This window comes from Echinops telfairi, unplaced genomic scaffold (assembly GCF_000313985.2).
Source record: "Echinops telfairi isolate 266 unplaced genomic scaffold, ASM31398v2 ScPeMD7_4;HRSCAF=17, whole genome shotgun sequence".
NCBI lineage: Eukaryota > Metazoa > Chordata > Mammalia > Afrosoricida > Tenrecidae > Echinops > Echinops telfairi.
The window spans coordinates 40,227,588-40,239,374 of NW_022103900.1; the positions used below are offsets into that span (position 1 = coordinate 40,227,588).

The 11,787-nt window shown below is 37.2% G+C and overlaps 1 protein-coding gene and 1 pseudogene across 2 annotated transcripts in view; one reads left to right on the forward strand and one right to left on the reverse strand.

Moving 5' to 3' along the window:
- Positions 1-11,787, reverse strand: part of WDR33 (WD repeat domain 33) — a 139,568-nt gene that overhangs the window by 85,920 nt on the left and 41,861 nt on the right. For both annotated transcript variants that reach the window (XM_045298653.1, XM_004703864.2), the window contains exons 2-4: positions 5,039-5,265; positions 2,093-2,161; positions 1,422-1,526 (exon numbers count right to left, since the gene is read on the reverse strand). In XM_045298653.1, coding sequence (XP_045154588.1) covers positions 1,422-1,526; positions 2,093-2,161; positions 5,039-5,242 — 378 coding nt within the window. In that variant the 5' untranslated portion in view covers positions 5,243-5,265. The remainder of the gene's footprint in view (positions 1-1,421; positions 1,527-2,092; positions 2,162-5,038; positions 5,266-11,787) is intronic.
- LOC101648354 lies at positions 7,554-10,644 on the forward strand (annotated as a pseudogene).

Below are 11,787 nucleotides of genomic sequence, written 5' to 3' on the forward strand. Positions count from 1 at the left end.
AGAGTGAGAATGTTTGTATAACTCAAATAATACAATCAATGTCACTGAATTGTAGCTATACAAGTGGTTGAATTGTGTATATTCTAACAATGAAATAAACCCTACAGAGAGCAACTCTACTGTCCTATAAAGTTGTTGAGTCGAAATTAAAAAATAGATAACAGTGAAATGTACACCATGGAGCTGAAAGTATAGTCCACCATATATCTTCAGTCTTCTCACACATTCTGTGTACTAGAAACATTACAAACTTTTCATTCACCTTAGGTTATGAGAGAGGCTCCCAAACTTATTAAGCACACTGCCTTTTTTTTAGGGGGGGCAAAAAATTACTCAGTGTTCCCTCTGGGAATTAAAAAATGTTTCTAGTAAAACCCACAATCTGAAGCCCTTCTAACATTGTGGTTGAGACTGTGGAGTTACAAAAGTAAAAAAGGGATTCCTATTCAAGGCTAAGTTGACAGTAGTCTATAGAACCTTGTAACATGAAAGGACTAACTACTGGTCTCTTCTACCCTAAGCAAAGACTGGGAAAGAAAATAAAAACACATGGAAACAATTAGTCCAAAGAATTAATGAACTGCATGGATTTCAGCCTCCACAACACCTTAACAACTAGATGGTATCCATTTACAACTACCTATCACCACCATAACAGGGATCAAGCAGAAGCTACTGGGCAGAGTGGGAGAAAAATAAAAAACAAAATTCAAAATCAGAAAAAAGACCAGGACTACTGATCTGATTGATGGAACCACCAAACTATGGTCCTTGGACACTCATCCAGTCTGAAACTGAATTCACCTGTAAGGTTCTACTTTTAGCCAAGCACCAGGTATATCTATTGGGTGTACAATAACGCTAAGTGCCACTTGTTCCTTAGGACAATCAAACGAGCAGCATTTACCCAGGGATACAGCTCAAAAGGCGTGCAGGCAGGGCAAAGGAGGAAGAATGGAAATGGTAATTAGAGAGGCAGGGAGAAAACCAATCTGCTCTGAGAACTTTCATCCAAATCACAATAAAAAGTTAGAGAGATTCTAAGATTGCCTGTAGTGATTACTGTACCACTTTTAAAAATATGTTTAAGCTATCATATGATATGTTATATATCATTATGCCAGCAAAACTAAAACTTTTTTTAAGTTAAGAGAATTACAACATAAAGATAAAAAATTAAAAATCAGTATTTTACTAACGATGAATACTGAGACTAAATGACTGGGTATATCAAGATTACGTATTAAGGAAAATTGTTTAATTAAAAAGAAAAATTATAAATAAATTAGAATCTTTAAAATATAATTTTTGTGCAGTTACACATTTAAAGTGTTTGATCTTCTTTATTCTAGAACATATAATTGCAGACTAATTCAGAATTCACATTACTTTCCCAAAATATTATCAGAAAGAATACTTACCCTAACAACAAACACTGGACACTTCACTTTGTTTGTTGATGTTCTAACAAATTTTGTTGTTACTGCATTCATAGGATTATTCAACATTCCTATAGGTGGGACCAACTAAAAAAAAAAATTGGAATTTTTAAAACTGATTTTATACAAAACAGAAACAAGTGACATGGCATATATTTTAAGCATCAAGATTGCAACAGATTTTCATGAATCAATTGTAACAGATTATAATTAGTGTACATTTAAGTGAAGAAATAGTATGAAAAGAAGTTGTCTATTTAACATTTACAATGTAAAATTAAGTGGCTGATTACCAAATTTCCTCGATTAGCTTATATTTTTATTACCTTTCAAAATCAACACAATTGTGATTACCATAAATAAAATTTTTAATTAATTTTGTATTACACGTATCTTGTGGCGGTTTATCCTTTTCTTAAGATGATGTTTTAAGTACTGAATCAAAGTATATCCAACATTAGAATACAAGATATATTCACATTGAGATAAAACGCAACCCGTGATTTAAACAAATACATTAAATGCAAAACAAATATATTATTTCCTTTGAGTATATTTTATTCCGATTTTTTTTAATTCGGTATTTCAATTTACTTATTTTTAGGCTCAAATGTCTTAAAAGTTTAAACTAATACAGCATATCTTATACTTACATCATTATAATAACCCGCATCAGGCTGAATTGCCCTCATATCTCTCTGGTCTCTTTGCCATATTCTATTCTGTTAAAATAAATAAGCAGATTCATTATCAAATATAAAATCTAATTATTCCATTGAAAACATAAAAAATGTAAGCTGTATTAAATGGGGAGAGGACAGATTTTAGGATGTTATTTCTTTTTCTATTAGGATGTTATTTCTAAAGCACAGTACTTAAAGAGATTTTTAAAGAGACATTGCTTAGAATTTTGTTTTCACTCACACCATCTATACCCCACCACTTCATGCAATATTCTATTGATCCCAACATATTCTCACTGACAATGTATCATAATATCGTAATAAAATCAAACAGGATAGAGGTAGCACACCATCCTCGATTCCTCCAAAATTCCCTGCCATAGAGCAATTCTTCATCTCTTATCCTTGTTTTTAAAATTTTCTTTAAAAAAAAAAATTTTTTTTCTTTCAAACCCACCATCCTACTTTTGTTCTCAACTAAAATACGCAAAAAAGCTTTGTGGTAAAATAAAGTATGTTCCTTTTTGTGGTTTTTTACCTTGGTTCTTCAGAAAAACAGCTTGAAAGATTCCCCTCCTTAAATCCTAAGGGGTTAAATTAGCCCAGTTTTTCTCCCTCAGAGTACCTTTGTCCAGGTTGATTTGCAAGAAATGGTCAATATACCGTGCAAATGAAGTTAACTATAAACAACACAGACAAACAAAGCAAAACCTTAAAGCTGTGGAGTCAAGCTGAACTCATACAGGAGTAAGAACTACTCCATAGGGTGTCCAAGGCTGCTTCATCTTTCTCTGGTAGAGTGGCTAATAAGTTTGAACCACTGACCTTCAGTTAACAGTCTAATGCTTAATTCGTTGTGATCTATAGCCTACTGTGCAAATGATATAACCAAGACTTACTGAGAACGGGACTGGTTAGTTTGTTGGTTTCAAGAGGTGGGGGCCATGTCTTGAAAATGATAGGGAGTAGAATTGTGTTTATATGCAGCCAAACTCAGGTTTTGGTTTTGGGTTTTTTTCCAGATCAAGAAGCCAGAAAAGTAGCAGCAGAGAGAGAAGGCAAGAAATCTTGTAAAAGAGCTGTAACAAAGGCCAAGGGCATATAAACTTTAGATGGGAGGACCACTGGGCCCAGAGGCTCCAGTCAGTGATGATAAGCCCAGAAGCGATCCTGAGACAGAGTTGGTGGTAACAAACTGCAGGACAAAGAAGAGATAGTCATGAGGGAGCTGACAAGTCTACATGATCAAGAGGAAGCATGTACAGCAGAGACCTGGACCCGGCTGCCTGCTTACTTGCTTGCATGGCAAGGGAAAGCTAAAGAGTACCCCGAATTGAATGGGAGACCTTTACCTATATGCTCCCTGAAGCTTACTTGTAGCCTAATCAATCCTAATTCCAAGCTGTACCCTGATAGTTCCTTAAAAACTACTTAACTTTAAGTGTGATCTGTGAGTTCTGTGTAGCCACTGCAGCAGATTATCAAACCATTAAGTGAAGAAACCCTGGAAGTATAGCGGTTACAAGTTGGGCTGCTGTGAAGTCAGCAGTTCAAAACCACCAGCTGATCCAAGGAGACGGGGCTTTCTACTCCTGTAAAGAGCTACAGTCTCAAACTTACAGGGGCAGTTCTACCCTGCCCTACCGGGTCACATCAAGGGTTGGTGGCAGTGAGTTTAGAGTTTTGGTTTTAAGTGAAATACAGAATGTGATAAGAGGCATGGCTGATGTCAAGATTGGTAAAAAGATTGGCAGTGGAAGTTAACTCTGACCTCCAACTCAGAGAAATTGGTTTAAGGCTGACCCTGGGTCATCACCCTCCCTGAAGCTAGACAGGTTCTGATACTGCTGCTGCTACTACCACTTTTTTAAAAACCTAAATTATTTTTTACTTTGAAACAAATCTTGTTCTTCTGTGTGCCTAAAACAAACTCAGCATACCTTCTATGCAGGTCAAGGTAATGAAAAGAAAACCTACTTTCTTTTCTTTCAATCATTTTATTAGGGGCTCATACAATTCTTATCACAATCCATACATGCATCAATTGTATAAAGCACATTTGTACATTCATTGCCCTCATCATTCTCAAAACATTTGCTCTCCACTTAAGCCCTGGCAGAAAACCTATTTTCATAGGAGATCAGAGGAGACTAAATTTCAATGAAGATAATAAGGATTCGTAATGGAAAACCAATCAGAGACTAATTCCTAGGTAAACAAAAGTACAAAAAGAACTCAAAAAGAAGAATTCCTGGGATACACAGGTTTGGCCAGGACTTTACCACAAAGGGGTTACTTTCACCCCTTCAGAATACATACCCTAATGTGCTCAACCTTCAAGAAAGTAGAGCACTCTGCCTAACTACAAGAGCTGCCTACCACCAGGAGCTTAGGAGAATGTCTGTGTTGTTAGTGTTAGTTCCCTTAGCAATATTCCTCTTATTGGTGCTGTGGGGTAAGCAACACACTGCTAACCAGAAGTCAGTAATGAAGACCCATCCTGTATGAGAAACTGCAGCTATCTGCGCCTGTAAAAATGTACAGCTTCAGAATGGGCTCGATGGCAACGAGCTTGCTTTGGTTTTTTGTTGGGTTTAACAAATGTTTAAGCCTGACCTGGGGATAAATCTAATCTATTCTGAGATTTCTGGTGAATTTGTAGAATAAAGCCTATTTTGACATTGGAATCTCATTTACCTTCATAATTATGAGATGATTTGTGTGCAGAAAATTTTTAAAAAGGAGTAATGATTTGAGGCTCTACTTAAATGGCTTGGTTTCAAACTCCACTTCATACTATTGATTCAAGCAGAACAAGGGGGGGGGAGTGTCCTCAAAAAGTTAGTGGGAAAATCGGGAAGTTCGTGAATTCTCCTCGAACACCATGGTCACATAAAGCACATTAATTGGACTTACCTCTAAATATTTAATTACAGATGGATTGTAGTCTATGGTTTTTCGATTTACAGCTTTTCTCATTCGTTTTCCATCGAAGGTAAGCTGTTGCATTGCTTGTTGTTGTGCAAAATCAGGTCGCTTATAAAATAACTGTCGAGGTGCCTGGTGTTGGAACCTTGGCATATGGAAAAAACGTGGAGGAGAACCAATTTCTGTAGCCATGGTGATGTCTTCTTTGTAGGACACTAAAGTAGGAGAATAGTACTTTTATTACAAACAGAAGCACTGCAATATTATCTGAAAGTGTTTTAAAAGAAACATTTTTACACTTCTCTTCCCATCTCTAATGTGTATCATTTCAACTTTTTAACCAACCAACTTATGAAATGAGCTTTTAGATTAATGGCAAAACCTTTCAAACAGACTACTCCATGGCACAAGTACTAACAAACTATTATTGTAAAATTCAGTCTGAGGATGAAAGGAAAAATAAACAATATATAATAGCTTGAGATGTATAAATATATGTTTAAGGAAGAAAAGATAGAATTAACAAATAGTGTATAACATTTTTAGTGTAATTTTCATTTAGATGAATTGATGACAAAATAAATCATTTTAAAGTTGACCCCAGGATTGGATTTAATTAAAAAAAAATTAACACCAAAACTTTCTTCTTTTAAATTAACTAGGAATAGTGTTGGAAGAGGGGGAAAATGACAGTATTTTAAAAGTCCTATCCATATCTTAGTAAGTTCAAAGTACCCACCCCAAAACCATCCCTTCTCCATTATGTACACTCACATGCTTACACAGGCAATATTTAACTAGCATCTGTCAAGGGCTTAAAGTTTCTCAACCTGAGTGTTCTGCAATTAAAATACCATGCCAATAATACAAATATGTGTAATTCTGTAAAATTAAAAATTTTTAATTCAAGCAATTTAAATTAACAAAGGGTTAGTGAACACTGATACTTATTTTTGTTTTAAAAGCAGATTTTTCTGTATTCTTACATTTACCATATATTTCCTATTCAAGTTACTAAAATGAAAGCCCAAAAAGAAACTTATTATTTCTTTTGGCTGGAAATATTCTTAATACTGTATATTCATCCTTATTGGTCTGATTCCTCCTAAAGCCATTAAACAGTAATACAAAAAAGGAGTAAAAAGAAAGGTAATGAAATCCTGATTGATAACAATAACAAGGAAAATAAATGCTATAATAAAGTATATGTTTAACTCACATTATTTCAATCATTCTAAAATGTCCCCTGGAGATTCTAGACAATATTAAGTTTATAACGAGAAATATTCTGCCTCTTTGGATTATGTCTAAATTAAAATAAATTAGAATGTGCAAAAAGTGCAAAGCACTGGATTCAATAGCTGAAAGAAGCAGTTTTACTCAGCTATCCAATGAAAAAGAGCTCAGATCACCATCTAGATTTCCTATAATGGCTTCAAATTAAATGTCTAGGTCAGTAATGCAAAAAAGATGTGTTGCTGAAAAACATGTTAAAATCATCACTTTGTAGAGTTTACAATCAGCTTCCTGATTTTATTAAGAATAGTTAATAATAACTAGAGAAAATAGAAAAATTATGAAGTAAAAGAACAGAAGATTTCAAAGGGCAGCTCAACAACATATAGTAATAAAATGGCCAGAAACCTAGTTAGAGAACCAAAAAGAAAATGCGATGTAACAACGAAGAGAAATACAACTTTCCTCTAATTCCTAAATGTTCCCTCCCCGCTCCCACTACCATGACTTGAATTTGACCTTGCAAGTCTGGCTAGACCAGAGGATGTACACTGGTACAGATAGGAACTGAAAATACAGGGAATCCAGGGTGGATGAGCCCTACAGGACCAGTGGTGTGAGAGGCGAAACAGGGAAGGTAGAGGGAGAGTGGGTAGGAAAGAGGGAACCGATTACAAGGAACTATATGTGACCTCCTCCCTGGGGGACAGACAACTGAAAAGTGGGTGAAGGGAGACGTCGGACAGGGCAAGCTATGACAAAATAACAATTTATAAACTATCAAGGGCTCATGAGGGAGGGGGGAGCAGGGAGGGAGGGGAAAAATGAGGACCTAATGTTAGGGGTTTAAGTGGAGAGAAAATGTTTTGAGAAACTATGTACAAATGCGCTTTACACAATTGATGTGTGTATGGATTGGGATAACAGTTGTATGAGCCCCTAATAAAATGTTTTTTAAAAAAAGAAAGAAAGAACATACGTACATTTCTAAGGCTGAAAGAACTGAAGACATATTCGGGAGTCGAGTTACAAAAATGAAAAAGTCTATGAGCAAAATACTGAATGATAGAAAAGCAACAAAAGAGGATGGAAAGAACGAATCAGTGTATGTTCAACGATTCTAAGAGGTAGCATATCATCAAGAATTGATGGTGCTGGAGGAAGACGTCCAAGCTGCACCAAAGGCACTGATGAAAAACAAGACTTCAGGTACAATGCCAACTGAGATGCTTTCAACAGATGGATGCACTGCTTGAGGTACTCGTCTATGCCAAGAAATTTGGAAAATAGCCAAGTGACAGGAAGAGATTGGTGAGACCATCCCAATGAAATGTGATCCTACAGGACGTGGAAATTATTGAACAATGTTATTAATATCAAATGCAAGTAAAAGTTTGTTGATGATTGTTCTTAAAAAAAAAAAGCAGTACATCAAGAGTGAACCGCCAGAAATTCAAGCAGATATAGAAAAGGACTTGGAGCAAGGGTATCACTGATGCTATGACTAATCAAGAAATGTTTTCCTATATTTTCCTGATTATACAATATCCAAGTGTGGGAATTATATGAAAATAGGGACACAATGCAAAGAATGGGGATTCTATCACATTTAATTAAAATCAGGAACAGTGGATGTCAAGAATTGTATCCGTCTACCATTCTTACATTCAATCTGTTTGTTCAGCAAATACCCCAGACGCTAGATATACAGACGCAAGCAACTGGACAGGAAGAAAAATCATTAAAAACTTTGGGTATGCAGATGACAACACCTAGCTTGCTGAAAGGGAAGAGGACTTGAAGCACTTGCTGATGAAGATCCCAAAATCCTTCAATATGGATTAAAACTCAACATAAAGAAAACAAAAATCCTCACAAATGAATACTGATAAATGGAAAAAAGACTGAAGCTGTCAAGGGTTTCCTTTTACCTAGATCCACTATCACTACCCACGGAAGCAACAGCCATGAATTACACTGGGCAAATCTGCTACAAAGGATTTCTTTAAAGTAATACGAAGCAAGCAACATGTCACTTTAAAGTCTACAGTGCACTTGTCGGAAGCCTTCTCACATGCTTACAAAACCTGGATAATGAGTAAGGGTTGAAGAATTGCTGTCTTTGAACTATGGGACCAGTGAAGAACATTGGGACAGCCAGAAGTGCAGGCAGTGCCGCCAGAATGCTCCTTGGAAGCAAAGATTGTGAAGCTTATCACATACACACTGGGCATGTTATCAAGCGGTATCAATCCCTGGAGGACATCATATTATAGAAGGTCAGCAAAAAAAAGAGAAAAACCATTAATGAAATGGATTAATACAGTAGCTCTAATAATGGGCTCAAGTGTGAGGATGGCACAGGACTAATTAATGTTTCATTCCATTGTACACTGGGTCGTTGTGAGCTGGAACCAAGTAGATTTGACTCAATAACAAAGATTTTAAAAAGACCTTGTCTTTTAAAAAAAAAGAAAAACTAAAAAGTACTATTACCTACAACACGATGAACCTAGAAATGATAACAATAGGAAGTCAGACAAAAAAATTATTACTATATACTCGTGTATAAGCCGAGTTTTTTCAGCACATTTTTAATGCAGTTTTTGTGATAAAGTTAGGTGCAACTGATATTCAGGTTGGCTTACACTCGAATATATACAGTAACTCTTCATCGGTGACTGTAGAGATAGGAGAAAATATCTTTTTTATAAATTTGTTGAGTAAAACTTTCCTGAAAAGGGCCTTGAACTTTTCTTTGAATTATCAAGCACCACTCAGGTTCTAGAAAGAAGGTGCAGCACCGAGAAAGAGAGGGAAGGAAGTTCTGAGGGCTGGTGCAAAAGGTGTGGCACAAGCACAGGGACACCCTAAAGCAGGGTGTCTGGGAACTGGGAGGTATTATGGGCGGAGTTCTCCCCAGCCACGCCAAGCTGAGCTGGATGGCTCAGGCCAGCACCCAAGGGCTTGGATGAGGTGCTGATGCCCTGGGTGATGCCTGGGGCTTGAGGGAACAAAATATAAGGCTTTTTGTTAGCCATCTCCATGGCCAAGAGTGGCACTTGATGGAATAAGCGTCTTTCTGAAGAAAAGGCCCCATTTATTAAACACTTGGCCCAACTAGCAGTAAACTGTGTCCACACAAAGATGAACCTTTGCCTACACATCCTTGGGAATCAGGTTCTTCCAGAGTTGGCCTTATGGCACTGAAGTTGGACATGATGCCTTTATGGACCAAGGATGATAAACAGCATATGGTGACATTACTTCAGGTATAAGACTTTCACGTTCTAAAATACAGGAGGGTACCCCTCCCACCAAAAAATGTTCTTTTTTATTGAGGGGGTGCATATGGAGTTCATTTCAACCAGTCAGACTGCTAATCAAACTTTCTATTTAGAGGTTCTGAAAAGATTCTGTAACAGTGTGCAACAAAAAGATCATGATTTGTGGCAGATGGGGGACTGGCTTTGCCACCACAACACAGCAGTTTTTGGCAAAACCCAGGATGCCTCTCTTGCCCCCCACACCTGACTCACCTGACCTCGCTCCACTCAATGAGAACTCTTTTTGTTTCAGCAAATGAAGAGGGACATGAAAGGACAGCGATTAGACAATGTAGAAGGTGGGGGGGCACATACACGCCAAAGGAAAGCCTTAATGGGAAAACAGCAGCCCTGCCATAAGAGGTAAAATGATATCGTGTTTTCATAAATCTCCATCTATATTGAAATTTTACCAAGGATTTGGATTACCACCAAAACAGAAAATGAAAATGCTTCATGTTAACAGCAGGATAATTAACCCAGAACACTCCGTTTTATGCTGCCCATTTTCATGCAGGTTCGTATGTGTATGTCAAATCCAAAACTATTGGTAAAGGTTTTCAAAGTGTCATGAAAAGATGGGGATTTAATGCCAAGTGTGTTACTGGCGATCACACAAAAACCCATAGAGGACCTGATCTATTTCAACACGTGATATTGCCAAAGTCTAGCCTTGAACTGCATTACATTGTCTGAAAAATTCAATGGGAAACAACAGATAGGAAAGCATCTATACTGAAAATGTGGAGAATAAACACTAAGCACAATATAATTTTTGTAAACAGCTGTGTCTGGACATGAAAATTGCTTAGAAAAGATGGAACATAATTCCTGCACACACCCCAAAAAAAAAGCCTGTGTAAAAATTTACCATTCCCTACCTATTTCACAGATGGCAATGAAGAGAAGCTACCCAAAGATTTGTAAAATAAAAATATGTATCAGACCAGTATGCCACCTGTTACATACATACAAGGGAGTACCCACCAAAAATCGGATTTTTTTTTTACGCCGCTATATATTTCTTTTTAAAAATTTTAGACTTTAATTTTTTTTATTTTATGTACAAATAGTTGCCATTGTTTCTTCTGTTGGGTAGCGGTCTTGGATAGTCCATCCAAAGATAACAGTCCAGCTTGAAGCCGATATCCTTCGCGTACTGATGGAAACACTGACAGCACATTTTGAGGCCATGTTCCAGATCAGACCGTGCCGGTTTGGGCACACGCGGCAAGAACGGGATCCCTGGCCGAATTGTCACAGGTGGCTCTAGTAGAGCTGCTGGTGACCCATCTTGTTCCCATGCGCTCTCCAAGGCAAAAGGAACGAAGCAGGGCGCACATGCACTCTTCTTGTTGTCGGGACTAAAATTATTTTTTTACAAAACAACTTTATCACCTTCAAAGTACTCTCCATTACAGTTAATACATGTGTCAAATCTGTGATTCCATTCTTGGAAACATTTTTCAAACTCATTTGTTTGAACAGCTAACAGCAACTCCCTCGTTTTTTTCCTTCACCTCGTCTATCTCATCAAACAGCTTTCCTTTCATGTCAAATCACTGTCCTTGTACCTCCAACAAAAAAGTCACAGAGCAGAGGAACGTCAGGTGAATAAGGTGTGAGGGGCAAGAGAGGCATGTTTGTTTGTTTTTTTGCCAAAAAACTGGCACACTGAGATGGTTGCGTGAACGGGTGCATTGCTATGGTGGCAAGATCAGTCTCCAGTCTGCCACAAATCAGGCCCTTTTTTGTCACACACTATTATGTTATCTTTTCAGAACCTCTAAATAGAAAGCTTGATTAACAGTCTGATCTGATGGAACGAACTCCAAATGCACTAAGAGTCAACATTTTAATACTTAGGGAAGTTGATGCGTGTCCAGAACGAGGTGTGTCAATTTGTCATCAATTGACATTTTACCTTTTTTGAAATGAGAAAACCACTCATACACTTGACTTTTTCCCACAGCACTGTCTTTGTAAGCTGTGTTCAACATCACAACTGATTCTACGGCATTTTTTCAGAGCAGAAAGTAAAATTTCACAACCACACACTGTTATCCTAAATTGGCCATCACACAAAACTGAGGTTCAAGCAAAACTGCTTTTATGAAAAAATTCATTTCACTGTGACCAGAGAGAACCTCTAGGTGTACCAGCTGCTCGCCTACC